General features: G+C 44.9%; 1 protein-coding gene across 2 annotated transcripts in view; it reads right to left on the bottom strand.

Annotated features, from left to right (window-relative positions):
• LOC135549826 (trafficking protein particle complex subunit 9-like) overlaps positions 1-16987 on the bottom strand; it is a 367075-nt gene that overhangs the window by 222099 nt on the left and 127989 nt on the right. For both annotated transcript variants that reach the window (XM_064980154.1, XM_064980155.1), the window contains one exon: positions 5025-5177. In XM_064980154.1, the coding sequence (XP_064836226.1) occupies positions 5025-5177 (153 nt within the window). The remainder of the gene's footprint in view (positions 1-5024; positions 5178-16987) is intronic.

Here is a 16987-nt window from a genome sequence, read left to right as displayed (position 1 = left end):
GTCTCTCTCTAAGAGGCCTCTCCACTACCACATGGCAAGCGGTACCGGAGTGCCAAGTCAAGGACAAAAAGGCTTCTCAACAGTTTTTACCCCCAAGCCATAAGACTCCTGAACAGGTAATCAAATGGCCACCCAGACTATTTACATTGTGTGCCCCCCTCCCCCCTCCCCCCAACCCAACCCCTCTTTTTACACTGTTGCATAGTCACTTTAACTATACATTCATGTACATACTACCTCAATTGGCCTCGACCAACCAGTGCTCCCGCACATTGCCTAACCGGGCTATCTGCATTGTGTTCATCACTATCTGCTACTCTCTGTTCATCATATAGGCATAGTCACTTTAACCATATCTTCATGTACATACTACCTCAATAAGCCTGACTAACAGGTGTTTGTATGTAGCCTTGATACTGTTATTTTCAAATGTCTTTTTACTGTTGTTTTATTTCTTTACTTACCTACACACACACACACACACACACACATACCTTTTTTTCACACTATTGGTTAGAGCCTGTATGTAAGCATTTCACTGTAAGGTCTACTACACCTGTTGTATTCGGCGCACGTGACAGATAAACTTAGATTTGATTTGGAAGCAGTTAAAAGGGGACGGCCGAGGGTAAAGCGGTCCTTTGCAGGTTTGTGGTCTGGAAAGTAGGTGAGCCGGCAGTCTTCCTACACCTTGCCTACAGTACATGGGTGATAGAATAGATTTTTGAGATCAGTTATGTTTGGAGTACCTCCGTATGTACTATGGACTACATACACTGAGTGTACAAACATACTCTTTCCATGACAGACTGACCAGGTCCTTTGTTAAATCCACTTCAATCAATGTAGATGAAGGGAAGGAGACAGGTTAAAGAAGGATTTTTAAGCCTTGAGTCATGGATTGTGTGTGTCTGCCATTCAGAGGGTGAATGGGGAAGACAAAATATTTAAGTGCCTTTGAACGGAGTATGGTAGTAGGTGCCAGGTGCACCGGTTTGTGTCAAGAACTGCAACGCTGCTTGGTTTTCATGCTCAACAGTTTCATGTGTATATCAAGAATGGTCCACCACCCAAAGACCATCCAGCCAACTTGACACACCTATAGGAACCATTGGAGTCAACATGGGCCAGTATCCCTGTGGAATGCCTGACACCTTGTAGAGTCCATGCACGGACAAATTGTGGGTGTTTTGATGGCAAAAGGGGGTGCAGCTCTATATTAGGAGTTCCTAATGTTTTGGACACTCAGTGTAAATCAAGGTTTGGAGCAGCGAAGGTTGGAGGGGAGAAGAATCACTTCACTCCATCCATCATTCAAATAATCACCACTACTTTAGTCGGTTTTATAGGGTTGGGCAGTATGCAGATTTTCATATCGTCATACTGCCCTGCTCTCATACTGGATTTTATAGTATTAGTACACAAGGGGAGCTTAGTACACAAGGGAGCCAAAAAAAGAGCACAAAAGCCCATTGGACGTCTCTTAACAGAATGTTAACAAAATTAGCACAAGTAATAGTGAATTTCCTAAATATGCTAGTGAGCACAAATGAAAATAAACAAACTACACAGACAGGCCATCCAGTCCATAAAGTTGTACTTTTTTTATGTTATTTTTTATTTATGTTATTTATGTTATTATTTACAAGTGAATGTGAACGAGAGAGATTGTGCCAATGAACAAAGTCTTGATGCATGCTTGTCTGAAGGAAGAACAGTACTGGCTTTGGAGCAGCATGTGTACACGCTGTGTCTGTGTGGAGTCTGGATTCGCCAAGGCAACAGGCCTGCCTGCTCTGCTCAGGAGAAAACAGGGGAGGAGCAGACGGGCCAATAACAGAGAGGAGAAAAAACTCAAAGAAATCAAAATCAATAACTCATCCAAAGAGCTCTGACCTCTCAAACATGGCAGAAAGCTAACACAATATGAAGTCCTGTCAGCTTATCAATTCAGCCGCTTAGTTAGATAGCTAGCAAGTTAAACTTAGGTTCACGTTAACGCAGAATATTTCGCAGGTCTAAAATGCTTCTAATTGTAATTTCTACTCGGCATCAGAGAAACGTTGTGCTTCATTTGCACTTCTCCACTCGGATGAGAATTCACAAAAAGGTCATTTCTCCACTACTTTTCGGTGTACTCTACTTTTCTCAGATAAAAAGCTTGATCTGGATCACTACTCTGGACGGTTCTGACTTAGAATATGTGGACAACTACCTATGTGTCTGGCTAGACTGTAAACTCTCCGTCCAGACTCATATTAAACATCTCCAATCCAAAATTAAATCCAGAATCGGCTTCCTATTTCGCAACAAAGCCTCCTTTACTCACACCGGCAAACATACCCTTGTAAAACTAACTATCCTACCGATCCGCGACTTCGGCGATGTCATTTACAAAATAGCCTCCAACACTCTACTCAGCAAACTGGATGCAGTCTATCACAGTGCCATCTGTTTTATCACCAAAGCCCCATATACCACCCACCACTGCGACCTGTAAGCTCTAGTCGGCTGGCCCTCGCCACCTATTCATCGCCAGACCCACTGGCTCCAGGTCATCTATAAGTCTATGCTAGGTAAAGCTCTGCCTTATCTCAGCTCACTGGTCACGATAACAACACCCACCCGTAGCACGCGCTCCAGCAGGTATATCTCACTGGTCATCCTCAAAGCCAACACCTCCTTTGGCCGCCTTTCCTTCCAGTTCTCTGCTGCCAATGACTGGAACGAATTGCAAAAATCCCTGAAGCTGGAGACTTATGACTTAAGTTCAAATCCCCGAGCTGACAAGGTATAAATCTGTCGTTCTGCCCCTGTACAGGCAGTTAACCCACTGTTCCTAGGCCATCATTGAAAATAAGAATTTGTTCTTAACCGACTTGCCTAGTTAAATAAAGGTCAAATAAACAATTATATTTCCCTCATTAACTTTAAACATCAGCTATCTGAGCAGCTAAGTGATCGCTACAGCTGTACACAACCCATCTGTAAATAGCCCATCCAATCTACCTACTTCATCCCCATATTGTTTTTATTTACTTTTCTGCTCTTTTGCACACTAGTATTTCTACTTGCACATCATCATCTGCACATCTATCACTCCAGTGTTAATTTGCTATATTGTAATTACTATATTGTAATTACCAGACAACTTGCATGTAGGTATTTTTCTTAAATCTTCATTGTTGATTAAGGGCTTGTGAGTAAACATTTCACTGTAAGATCTACTAAACCTGTTGTATTCGGCACAAGTGAGAAATACAATTTTATTTTATTTGACAAGAAAGAGAGTGAGAGAGTTTCGCGCACGCGAGAAAGATCGATTATTTCAGATCAGAATGCTTCTGACACACTATGCATGCCACGAGCTACCCTTAATTATCCTACAAAGAGGGGGTAGAGGGAGGGTGGGAGAGAGGGAAAGAGGGAGAGAGAGATATGGAGCGAGAGAGAGAGAGAGATCCGCTAGCGGTTGATGCTTATCCCCACGCTAAACATGCAGCTCAGTGGTGAAGGATCCATTCAATTCCCACACAGGGCCAAGAGTCTGTTTTATACACCTTCAGGCTGGATGGGGTCAATATTAATGGAAAGGTCACTGAATGCCTCAAAACCCTTTCTGAGGTGTTATCACTTGAGGACGAAACGAAGAAGATATTTAGCCTATTAGAGTATGAGGTCTTTCCCAAGACGCCCTGCTGTTGTCATGAAGACAGATTGACCTGGTAGCAACAGAGACCGTTTGGTTGTAATGAGGGGTCTATGAAGTCTTCTCAACCACAAAACCAGTGAACTACATGAATAGAACCAGAAAATGACGTCTTTAAGACATATTATGCCACAGTTTGCAGTGAATTCAAATTCAATGTAATTCCAAATGTCATCAGGCATATTAGCATGCAGCACTCTGTCAAAATGTCAACATTTCCAACTTGAATTAGTTTAAGGTGCAATACTCAAATCAACCCACAGCTCCGAGCACCACTAAACTGTGCTAAACAATAATAACACTAATAAGCCTCAGCAGTAACCGTATTAATGCATTACCCAGAAATAACTACATATTAGGACTTGGGAGTAGCAGATAAGATCCAGCCAGTTACAGCAGAACATAGAATCGGTCCAGAATGTCACCAACAAAATACACAAGGGTTTCAGGGGTTTGTTGTTTAAGGAAGCACTGTTTGCTTTATCTCTGTCATTCAGGGGCCATGATTACTGCTACGCTAATTAAAATTTAAAGAGTATCTGTTAAATAGCCTCAAAGATAGAGAAGGGCAGGGGCAGACAGAGAGAGCGAGAGCGAGAGAGAGAGAGAGCGAGAGCGAGACAGAGAGAGCGAGACAGAGAGAGCGAGACAGAGAGAGCGAGACAGAGAGAGCGAGACAGAGAGAGCGAGACAGAGAGAGCGAGACAGAGAGAGAGAGAGAGACAGAGACAGAGAGAGTGAGGGAGAGAGTGAGGGAGAGAGCGAGTGAGTGAGTGAGGCATGGGCCGCTGAGTTAAACATGTCAGTTCAGTTCTATTCTCCTCTGGTCTCTTCTCATGTATGCAGGAGCACATCACATAGGAGAAAGAGTACAGAGAGAGTGGGAGACAGAGAAAGGACATGAGGGAGGCAGATAAATAAAGGAAAGAGGAGTTAGGGCTGTTTGCATGGTTATGTCTGTTAAATGTTTGATGAGATAACGAACCTCAGTCTCAACACCTCTCTGGAACACTCAGCTACTGGGTAGGGCAGTACACAGAGACTCAACTCTGCATCCAGTACATGTTTAACCAGTGCTATGGGGCCATGGAGCTGGGAACCCAATGCTTTTCAGAAAGGCAAAACCCAAAATAGACCAATAGAATGGTGCAATATTGGGAACACCACTGTTGTTGAGTGTGGGGGTGCTGGTAATCCATGTATGTTGTCTCCTGTCTAAAAGAGTTTTGGTTCTATTGACAAAGTTGGTCGCAGAGCGCCTGGATCATTTTGACTGGGAGACCTTTGGGGCTCATCTGGAATTTCAACCACTCACCGTCGTTGAGGTCCTGTAGCAGGTTCTCTCCTCCAGAGAAGTCCAGTCTGACTTTGACGTTAACAGTGAGGGTGACAGACTGGCCTGGCTTCAGAGGCAGCTGAGACACAGCCTCCTCTAGGTCCCAGCTCAGGAACTCTCCAAACAACTTCTCTGTAGGAAACAATACAACAAGACAATGAATAAAGTAGTGTACAGAGAAAACCTACAGATAGAGAGGAAACGTTCCGTTGAAGAGAGAAAGAGGCAGAGATGTAATGAAGCATTATACTCTAAATCTCAGGACAACCTCACGGAGGTAGTCAATACTGATTTAAAGACAGGCAATGACAGTATCCAGCTACCCTTCTCAACACACGTCTAAACTGTCCCAACTTCGCCACAGAAACAAGGACTGTGTTGTTGAAAACGTAAAGTGGAGAAGGCGCCTCTCTCCCAAAACAACAAACATGATGTTCAGTTGTGCACCGAAGGGAAAATGAATCAGAAAAAATCATGCTGAGGAGGAACTTTCAAGTCAGGTTGGAACTTGGCAGAGCATGACAGTGGAATGAGCAAAACACGACATCACAGGGTCAAAAAGGTTCTAAACCAGGAAATAAGCAGGACGCCATCTCCAGTGTTTGTACCAACAGGTAACTGAAATGAAATTTGTTCTGCATTTGTAAGCATTTAACTATTGACAAAGAACCATCTAGAGTTGAATGCTCTGTTGGCAACGTCAGCATCGAGACGAGAACTTTGATATTATTAATTACATATTATTGAGGTCATCCAATTCTGTGTGTGTGTGTGTGTCTGCCGACATCATCAAAGTGTAAACCTGTTCAACTGATGTTTTGAGGCTGATGGTATTTCACACCAGGGTGAAAGGTTAATGGCTGCCGGTTGTTGGTTGGCAGGTCAGCCAACTATCATCACTCAACGATAGCATTGCATCATTCCGTGTGGGTGATGTTGTGTAACTAAATAGACTGATTTATGTTAAATGTTAAACCCTACAGCCACCTGAGCCTGACGGGTGAGTCAGCTGTTGCCACTTGAACCAGACTGAATGGATGGAGGGAAAAGAACAACAAATGAATGATACATCAACTGAACAGCCCATGTGGCTTTGTCTTAAACAGGTGTGCGAGACAGGTGCACTGCAGCTCCTGCTGGGTTCAAAGCAACAGGCTGGTAATAATGTGCTAACCAAAGCAGTCTTGCTCATTGTACTCTCTCTCTCTCTCTTTATATCTCCTGTTCATCTCCCCGTCTTTCTCTTCCTAGTTCTCGCTCTCTCCCTGTTATAATCGTTGTATTTTTGGACACAACTACTCATTCAAGGGTTTTCCTTTCTTTTTCTACATTGTAGAATAATAGTGAAGACATCACAAGTATGAAATAACACATGTGGAATCATGAGGTAACCTAAAAAGTGTTAAACAAATTAAAATATGAGATTCTTCAAAGTAGCCACCCTTTGCCTTGATGACAGCTTTGTACACTCTTGCCATTCTCTCAACCAGCTTCACCTGGAATGCTTTTCCAACAGTCTTGAAGGAGTTCTCACATATGCTGAGCACTTGCTGGCTGCTTTTCCTTCACTCTGAGGTCCAACTCATCCCAAACCATCGCAACTGGGTTGAGGTCGGGTTATTCTGGAGGCCAGGTCATCTGATGCAGCACTCCATCACTCTCCTACTTGGTCAAATAGCCCTTACGCACCCTGGAGGAGTGTCCGTACACCTACTCTGCGTCTCACAAAGACACGGCGTAAGAACCGAAAATCTCAAATTTGGACTCGTCAGACTAAAGGACAGATTTCCACCGGTCTAATGTCCATTGCTCGTGTCTCTTGGCCCAAGCAAGTCTCTTCTTATTGGTGTCCTTTAGTAGTGGTTTCTTTGCAGCAATTCAACCATGAAGGCCTGATTCAAGCAGTCTTCGCTGAACAGTTGATGTTGAGATGTGTCTGTTACTTGAACTGTGAAGCATTTATTTGGGCTGCAATTTCTGAGGCTGGTAACTCTAATGAACGTATCATCTGTAGCAGAGGAAACTCTGCGTCTTCCTTTCCTATGGCGGTCCTCCTGAGAACCAGTTTCATGAAAGTGCTTGATGGTTTTTGCGACTGCACTTGAAGAAACTTTCAAAGTCCTTGACATTTTCCGGATTGACTGACCTTCCGCCGTACCTTGATTGTATTACTGCTGATGATATCTGGAAATGTGCATGTACACCCTGGCGCATCTACTGTTGTTAGCCCCAATTCTGACTTGTGCTCTGATATCTGCTTCCCTGATTTGCTCTCGTAAAAGCCTTAGTTTTCTGCACGTTAACACGAGAAGCGTGTTACCTAAAATGGATAAATTGAAAGTATGGGTTCACAGCTCCAATCTAGATGTGTTGGTCATGACTGAGACGTGGTTAAGGAAGAGTGTTTTGAATACTGATAACTTTTCGGGTTATAACCTTTTTGGTAAGACAGATCTTCCAAAGGTGGGGGAATCTTTACCAAGGATCACCTTCAGTGCTCGGTTGTCTCCACCAAGTCTGTCCCCAGTCTGATTTGCTGGTTTTAAGCATTAAACTTTCAAATAGCCCTTTGTTGATTGTTGCTGGGTGCTATCGTCCTCCATCAGCACCGGCCTACCTACCTGCCCTAAGCTCTCTACTGGCCCCTTACACTGTCTGAATAAAGGTTAAAAAAATGTTTTGAAATAAACACCTGACCAAGTCCTAAAGCAATTGGAGTCCCAAAATCTTTCTCAGATGATTACCAATTGCACAAGGTATGATTCCAAACACCCAGAAAAGGCTACTCTCCTTGATATTATCCTCACAAATAATCCTGATAAGTATCAGTCTGGTGTTTTCTGTATGGATCCTTAGTGATCACTGTTTTACAGCCTGTGTTCGTAATGGCTGCTCAGTGAAACGACCTGTCCTGCTTTGTTATAGAGACTTGCTAAAAAAAAAAATGTGCAAGCATTCCTCCATGAATTGGCCTCTGTAAAATAGTATAGAATCAGCTTGATCCCCTCTGACGAAGACGCTTGGACGCTTAGAAACAGGTTTAGCCACTGGTTCGACTGTGATCTTGCAGTTACTCCATCTCAAGAATGGCATTTGGCCAAAGGCTCGGCACACACATTCTCAGGCTGACTGGCTCTCGTTCAGACAAATGAGAAATACATAAACTCAGGCTATCCGGAAGGCCAAAGTTAGTTACTTTAAGGAGCAGTTCTCTCTCTGTGGGTCTAACCCCAAGAAGTTCTGGAAAATGGTTATAGACCTGGAGAATAAACCCTCCTCCTCACAGCTGACCATGTTAATGTTGATGATGTGGTTGTTACTGACAAGAAGCAAATGGCTGAGCTCTTTAATCACCACTTCATTAAGTCCGGATTCCTATTTCACTCAGCCATGCCTCATAGCCCGTCCAACATTTCCTAATCTCCCACCCCTTCTAATGCGACGAGCCCCGATCCTCCTCTCTCTATTCCCCTGCCATGCTACAACGTTTCTCCCTGCAGGCTGTCACTGAGTCTGAGGTGCTAAAGGAGCTCCTTAAACTTGACCACAAAAAAACCTCTGGGTCAGATGGTTTAGGCCCTTTCTTCTTTAAGGTTGCTGCCCCTATCATCGCCAAGCCTCTCTCTGACCTTTTTAACCTGTCTCTCCTCTCTGAGGAGGTTCCAATTGCTTGGAAGGCAGCCACGGTGTGTCATTTATCTAAAGGGGGAGATCAAGCTGATCCGAACTGTTATAGGCATATATCTATTTTGCCCTGTTCATCAAAAGTGTTGGAAAAACGTGATAATAATCAACTGACTGGCTTTCTAGATGTCTATAGTCCTCTCTCTGGTAGGCAATCTGGTTTCCGCTCAGGTTATGGATGTGTAACTGCAACTTCAAATGTCCTCAATGATGTCACCATTGCCATTCATTCTCAGCAATGTGGTGCTGCCTTTTGAATGGACTTGGCCAGAGATTTTGATACAGTAGACCATTCTATTCTTGTGGGCCGGCTAAGGAGGATTTGTGTCTCTGAGGGGTCTTCGGCCTGGTTTGCTAACTACCTCTCTCAAAGAGTGCAGTGTATAAAGTCAGAACATCTGCTGTCTCAGCCACTGCCTGTCACCAAGGCTCAATCCTAGGCCCCACGCTCTTAATTTACATCAACAACATAGCTCAGGCAGTAGAAAGCGCTCTCATCCATTTATATGCAGATGATACAGTATTATACTTAGCTGGCCCCTCCCCGGATTTGGTGCTAAATGCTCTACAACAAAGCTTTCTCTGCCCTTAACCTTGTTCTGAACACCTCCAAAACAAAGGTCATGTGGTTTGGTAAGAAGAATGCCCCTCTCCCCACAGGTGTGACTACTACCTCCTGAGGGTTTAGAGCTGGAGGTAGTCACCTCATACAAGTGCTTGGGAGTGGCTAGACGGTACACTGCCTTCTCTCAGCACATACCAAAGCTGCAGGCTAAAGTTACATCTAGACTTGATTTCCTCTATCGTGGTCGGTCCTCTTTCACCCCAGCGTCCTAACTAACCCTGATTCAGATGACCATCCTACCCATGCTAGATTACGGAGACGTAATTTATAGATTGTCAGTTAAGGATGCTCTCGAGCGGCTAGATGATCTTTACCATTCAGCCATCAGATTTACCACCAATGCTCCTTATAGGACACATCACTGCACTCTATACTCCTCTGTACACTGATCATCTCTGTATATCTGTCGCAAGACCCACTGGTTGATGCTTATTTATAAAACCCTCCTAGGCCTCACTCCCCCCTATCTGATATCTACTGCAGCCCTCATCCTCCACATACAACACCCGTTCTGCCTTATAGGACACATCACATTCTGTTAAATGTCCCCAAAGCACACACATCCCTCGCTCGTCTATTCAGTTCGCTGCGAATAGCGATTGGAACGAGCTGCAACAAACACTCAAACTGGACAGTTGTATCTCAATCTCTTCATTCAAACACTCAGTCATGGACTCTTACTGACAGTTGTGGCTGCTTTGTATGATGTATTGTTGTCTCTACCTTCTTGCCCTTTGTGCTGTTGTCTGTGCCCAATAATGTTTGTACCATGTTTTGTGCTGCTGCCGTGTTGTGTTGCAACCATGTTGTTGTCATGTTGTCTTGCTGCCATGCTGTGTTGTCTTGCTGCCATGCTATGTTGTTGCCTTAGGTTCTCTCTTTATGCCGTGGTGTGTGTTATGTCCTATATAAACAGTTGAAGTCAGAAGTTTACATAAACTTAGGTTGGACTCATTAAAACTCCTTTTTCAGACACTCCACAAATGTCTTGTTTAATAAAATTTCATTTTGGCAAGTCGGTTAGGACATCTACCTTATGCATGACACAAGTAATTTTTCCAACAATTGTTTACAGGCAGATTATTTAACTTATAATTCACTGTATCACAATTCCAGTGGGTCAGAAGTTTACATACAAGAAGTTGACTGTGCCTTTCAACAGCTTGGAAAATTCCAGAAAATTATGTCATGGCTTTAGAAGCTTCTGATAGGCTAATTGACATCATTTGAGTCAATTGGAGATGTACCTGTGGATGTATTTCAAGGCCTACCTTCAAACTCAGTGCCTCTTTGCTTGACATCATGGGGAAATCAAAAGAAATCAGCCAAGACCTCAGAAAACAAAATTGCAAACCTCCACAATTCTGGTTTATCCTTGGGAGCAATTCCCAAACGCCTGAAGGTACCACGTTCATCTGTACAAACAATAGTACGCAAGTATAAACACCATGGGACCACACAGCCATCATACCGCTCAGGAAGAAGACGCGTTCTGTCTCCTAGAGATGAACGTACTTTGGTGCGAAAAGTGCAAATCAATCCCAGAACATCAGCAAAGGACCTTGTGAAGATGCTGGAGGAAACAGGTACAAAAGTATCTATATCCACAGTAAAACGAGTCCTATATCGACATAACCTGAAAGGCCGCTCAGCAAGGAAGAAGCCACTGCTCCAAAACCGCCATAAAAAAAGCAGACTACGGTTTGCACATGGGGACAAAGATCGTACTATTTGGAGAAATGTCCTCTGGTCTGATGAAACAAAAATAGAAATGTTTGGCCATAATGATCATCATTATGTTTTGAGGAAAAAGGGGGAGGCTTGCAAGCCGAAGAACACCATCCCAACCGTGAAGCATGAGGGTGGCAGCATCATGTTCTGGGGGTGCTTTACTGCAGGAGGGTCTGGTGCACTTCACAAAATAGATGGCATCATGAGGGGGGGAAACGATTTGGATATATTGAAGCAACATCTCAAGACATCAGAAGGACATTAAAGCTTGGTCGCAAATGGGTCTTCCAAATGGACAATGACCCCAAGCATATTTCCAAAGTTGTGACAAAATGGCTTAAGGACGAAAGGCAAGGTATTGGAGTGGCCATCACAAAGCCCTGAACTCAATCCTATAGAAAATTTGTGGGTAGAACTGAAAAAGCGTGTGCGAGCAAGGAGGCCTACAAATCTGACTCAGTTACACCAGTTCTGTCAGGAGGAATGGGCCAAAATCCACCCAACATATCATGGGAAGCTTGTGGAAGGCTACCTGAAACGTTTGACCCAAGTTAAACAATTTAAAGGCAATGCTACCAAATACTAATTGAGTGTATGTAGACTTCTGACCCTCTGGGAATGTGATGAAAGAAATAAAAGCTGAAATAAATCATTCTCCCTAATATTATTCTGACATTAAACATTCTTAAAATAAAGTGGGGATCCTAACTGACCTAAGACAGGGAATTTTTACTAGAATGAAATGTTAGGAATTGTTAAAAACTGAGTTTAAATGTATTTGGCTAAGGGGTATGTAAACTTCTGACTTCAACTGTATATATTTTGTCTATCCCAGTCCTGTTCCCCGCAGGAGGCCTTTTGGTAGGCCGTCATTGTAAATAGGAATTTGTTCTTAACTGACTTGCCTAGTTAAAGGTTAAATATTATTATATTTTTTTAAGTAATAGACAGTCATTTCTCTTTTCTTATTTGAGCTGTTCTTGCCATAATTTTGACTTTTGTATACACCCCCTACCTTGTCACAATACAACTCATTGAGGAAAATATTCCATTAATTCATTTTTAACAAGGCTCACCTGTTAATTTAAATGCATTTCAGGTGACTACCTCATTAAGCTGGTTGAGAGAATGCTAAGTGTGCAAAGCTGTCATCAAGGCAAAGGTTGGCTACTTTGAAGAATCTCAAATATGAATATATATTTTGATTTGTTTAAGACTTCTTTGGTTACTACATGATTTCATATGTGTTATTTCATAGTTTTGATGTCTTCACAATTATTCTACAATATAATAAAAATAAACACACATCCTGGAATGAACCATTTATGTTACCTGGGTGTGAGGTCAGAGGCCCATTTTGGCACTTAGATGAGAATGAAAGGTGCATGAATGGACTGTTGGTACATTTGCTCTGACCCTGTCATACCACATCAGCATTATTACATTTAGCCTTAGATGTTTTATCCAGGCCTTAGATCTTCAGGAGGAAGAAGCCTCTGAGCAATCTGATGATCTGACAATTCATCAGCTTTACCTGCTCCACTGAGAGGAAAAACATGAGCTCAGTATGTTTAGTGGTGGTCATCAACATGCTACACACAATGTTTTCAGAGAAACGGAGACTGCAGGGAGAACACTTCGAAAGAGCTCAGCTAAATTCTGTATATTTTCCAGGATTTGTTTAGGGATGACTGGGCTGGCAATGTTGTGGGTATTTGCAGCATTACCCGCATATGAAAGCTATGCCTATGTATTGACGCGTGCTGTGCCAGGCGAGAGAGAGCAGAAAGTAAGACAGACAGCTACAGCAAGCTAGAGTGGGTAAGAGTGTGAACACCAGGCAACCTGCTTGGAGCTTGTCTCAGGCCAAGGCCGAGGCTGGGGCCAGGACCAACCACCATACAGCTGCCTTGGCACAGCTGGAGCCAGTTCTAAGCAGCTGGACACTAAGGTAACTTCCCAAATGGCACCCTATTATTCCCAAGCTGTTTAAAGGCACAGTCAACTTAGTGGATGTAAACTTCTGACCCACTGGAATTGTGATACAGTGAATTATAAGTGAAATAATCTGTCTGTAAACAATTGTTGGAAAAATGACTTGTGTCATGCACAAAGTAGATGTCCTAACCGACTTGCCAAAACTATAGTTTGTTAACAAGACATTTGTGGAGTGGTTGAAAAACGAGTTCTAATGACTCCAACCTAAGTAAACTGTGTAAACTTGCGACTTCAACTGTATATACAAAAGTATGTGGACACCCCTTCAAATTAGTGGATTTGGCCATTTCAGTAAGACTGGTTGCTGACAGGTATATAAAATCCATGCAATCTCCAAAGACAAAACAGTGGCAGTAGAATGGCCTTAGTGAGGAGCTCAGTGACCTTCAACGTGGCACCATCATAGGATGCCACCTTTCCAACAAGTCAGTTCATACATTTTCTGCCCTGCTAGAGCTGCCCCGGTCAACGAAAAGTGCTGTTATTTTGAAGTGGAAACGTCTAGGAGCACCAACCGCTCAGCCGCGAAGTGGTAGGCCAAACAAGCTCACAGAACGGGACCGGCAAGTGCTATAGTGCGTAGAGCGTATAAATCATCTGTCCTCGATTGCAAAACTCACTACCGAGTTCCAAACTGCCTCTGGAAGCAATGTCAGCACAATAACTGTTCGGATGCTACGTGAAATGGGTTTCCATGGCCGAGCAGCAGCCATTGGACTCTGGAGCAGTGGAAACGTGTTCTCTGGAGTAATGAATCACGCTTCACCATCTGGCAGTATGACGGATGAATCTGGGTTTGATGGATGCCAGGGGAACGCTCCCTGCCCTAATTCATAGTGCCAACTGTAAAGTTTGGTGGAGGAGGAATAATGGTCTGTGGCTGTTTTTCATGGTTCCAGTGAGGTGAAATCTTAACGTTACAGCATACAATGACTTTCTAGACGGTTATGTACTTCCAACTGGAATGAAGTCCCCGCGGCAATGTTCCAACATCTAATGGAAATCCTTCCCAGAAGAGTGGAGGCTGTTATAGCAGCAAAGGGGGGACCAACTCCATAGTAATGCCCATGATTTTGGGATGAAATGTTCAAAGAGCAGGTGTCCACATACTTTTGGTCATGTAGTGTACATCCCATGAAATCACAATGCACTTCAGTGACACTATTAATTTCTCCATGTTGACACCACACTGCCTTATTCAGCAGGAAGCCCAGCCAGCAGGTAGCCCAGCCAGCAGGTAGCCCAGCCAGGAGGTAGCCCAGCCAGGAGGTAGCCCAGCCAGCAGGTAGCCCAGCCAGCAGGTAGCCCAGCCAGCAGGTAGCCCAGCCAGGAGGTAGCCCAGCCAGGAGGTAGCCCAGCCAGGAGGTAGCCCAGCCAGCAGGTAGCCCAGCCAGCAGGTAGCCCAGCCAGGAGGTAGCCCAGCCAGGAGGTAGCCCAGCCAGGAGGTAGCCCAGCCAGGAGGTAGCCCAGCCAGGAGGTAGCCCAGCCAGGAGGTAGCCCAGCCAGGAGGTAGCCCAGCCAGGAGGTAGCCTAGCCAGGAGGTAGCCCAGCCAGGAGGTAGCCCAGCCAACAGGTAGCCCAGCCAACAGGTAACCCAGCCAGCAGGTAGCCCAGCCAGCAGGTAGCCCAGCCAGCAGGTAGCCCAGCCAGCAGGTAGCCCAGCCAGCAGGTAGCCCAGCCAGCGAGCGGTGAAACTTGCGGTGTTAGCCCTAGATTATCAGCAGTACAAAAACAGCATGCATCACAAATAATGACAGACACAATCACGCTATTCATGGACGGCTGGGAGATCTCTCTCTGTTCAAGTAATAAACAGAGCTCAGTCTACCCCAGTAAGAACAAACCCATGTAAACCCATTCCCAAGTGCTTTTCGTCTGACTCACATGCTCTTTTCTATCCCTTTTGCTATGGCTGTCTGAGACATCTGAGATGGAAACCCCATAATGTCTATCAAGCTAACACAGAAAGAGCATGCAGAGTTAGGCCTAACATCCACTTGAATGAGCGCTTCTAAGAGTGAAACAATATCGAACTGTATAGAACCACAAACTTAGCAGTGGTGAAAAGATTTGGCAAAAGGTCTTCCTACAGAAGAGCGACTGAACCCTCAACACCCTGTTGGTGAGGAGCAGAAAAAAACATGGGTTTCATCCATGATGAATCGATTAGTGAAGGGCTGTCTTCTTCCATCACTTGTGAATGTAGCTGTGAGCTGCCACAGGTGGAACACACACGGTCACCCCAGCTGGTCCATGTCCTCCACACAGCCTCAGGTCTTACACTGTCATCTGTTTGTAAGACATGGTGCAGCACAGGACATCCATAGAAACAGTGACATTCACCTAGAATTTATACACCCTCCATTAGGCTATATATAGACTGCCAGTATACCACTAAAAACGGTTTAGTCCAAGAAAGCAAAGACTGAACCCTGTTCACACTGTCTCTACTTCCCTCTGTGGACTGAATGTGGTACTGCAACTCCTACATAAGATCCAACCTGAACCACTTTTCTCTCTCATATCAGTTGGCTACTGAAGACATACTATACACAGGCAGAGAGAAAGTTGTTTGCTTTTCCACTGATGCTTCATCCCTATTGTGAACACTGAGAATGGAGTCAGGGAGGGAGGCACGCTGGGAGCTAAGGCAAACACAGACGCCCCTGTACAGGAGCAGAGGACAGAGTTGCCAGGACAACTAGCAGTATATGATGAGGTAGGTCCACTAGAGAGGCTGGGTCAGGAGAGGAAAACACCAGGACTGGTCTGTATGTCTGTTCTCCCCTTTACCACAGATAACCGATGGGAGCAGAGAACGAACGAGCACACTCACATGCACACACTCTGCTTGTGCCAGTCTCATCTGGCATGTCTATGGAACAAAAACACGTCAGCATCCTCCATCTACCTGGAGACAGAGGTTCTGTCTGGGGCAGCAGCCCTAACAGAGACAGCTATCTAGATACACACTGTACTGTATGGCGCCCTCACACACATCTTCGGAGAAAACACTGTGTGTCAGTCCGTTGGAAGTTTGGTCCATGAGAAGGAGAGAGAAGTGTTGTGTTTGGGATAGCAGACAAGACTGAGTGGAGACATCAATACAGGAAACACACCGGGTAGCAACACAGGGAGTCTGACTGGTAGCAGTGACAGGGAGGACAGGTAGCAACACAGTGAGTCTGACTGGTAGCAGTGACAGGGGGGACAGGTAGCAACACAGTGAGTCTGACTGGTAGCAGTGACAGGGGAGACAGGTAGCAACACAGTGAGTCTGACTGGTAGCAGTGACAGGGGAGACAGGTAGCAACACAGTGAGTCTGACTGGTAGCAGTGACAGGGGGGACAGGGTGAAACACAGTGAGTCTGACTGGTAGCAGTGACAGGGAGGACAGGTAGCAACACAGTGAGTCTGACTGGTAGCAGTGACAGGGAGGGCAGGTAGCAACACAGTGAGTCTGACTGGTAGCAGCGACAGGGGGGACAGGGTGAAACACAGTGAGTCTGACTGGTAGCAGTGACAGGGGGGACAGGGTGAAACACAGTGAGTCTGACTGGTAGCAGCGACAGGGGGGACAGGGTGAAACACAGTGAGTCTGACTGGTAGCAGCGACAGGGGGGACAGGGTGAAACACAGTGAGTCTGACTGGTAGCAGTGACAGGGGAGACAGGTAGCAACACAGTGAGTCTGACTGGTAGCAGTGACAGGGAGGACAGGGTGCAACACAGTGAGTCTGACTGGTAACAGTGACAGGGAGGACAGGTAGCAACACAGTGAGTCTGACTGGTAGCAGTGACAGGGAGGACAGGTATCAACACAGTGAGTCTGACTGGTAGCAGTGACAGGGGGGACAGGTAGCAACACAGTGAGTCTGACTGGTAGCAGTGACAGGGGGGACAG

This window comes from Oncorhynchus masou, chromosome 12, assembly GCF_036934945.1.
Source record: "Oncorhynchus masou masou isolate Uvic2021 chromosome 12, UVic_Omas_1.1, whole genome shotgun sequence".
Lineage (NCBI taxonomy): Eukaryota > Metazoa > Chordata > Actinopteri > Salmoniformes > Salmonidae > Oncorhynchus > Oncorhynchus masou.
This window is presented reverse-complemented; position numbering and strand designations above follow the sequence as displayed.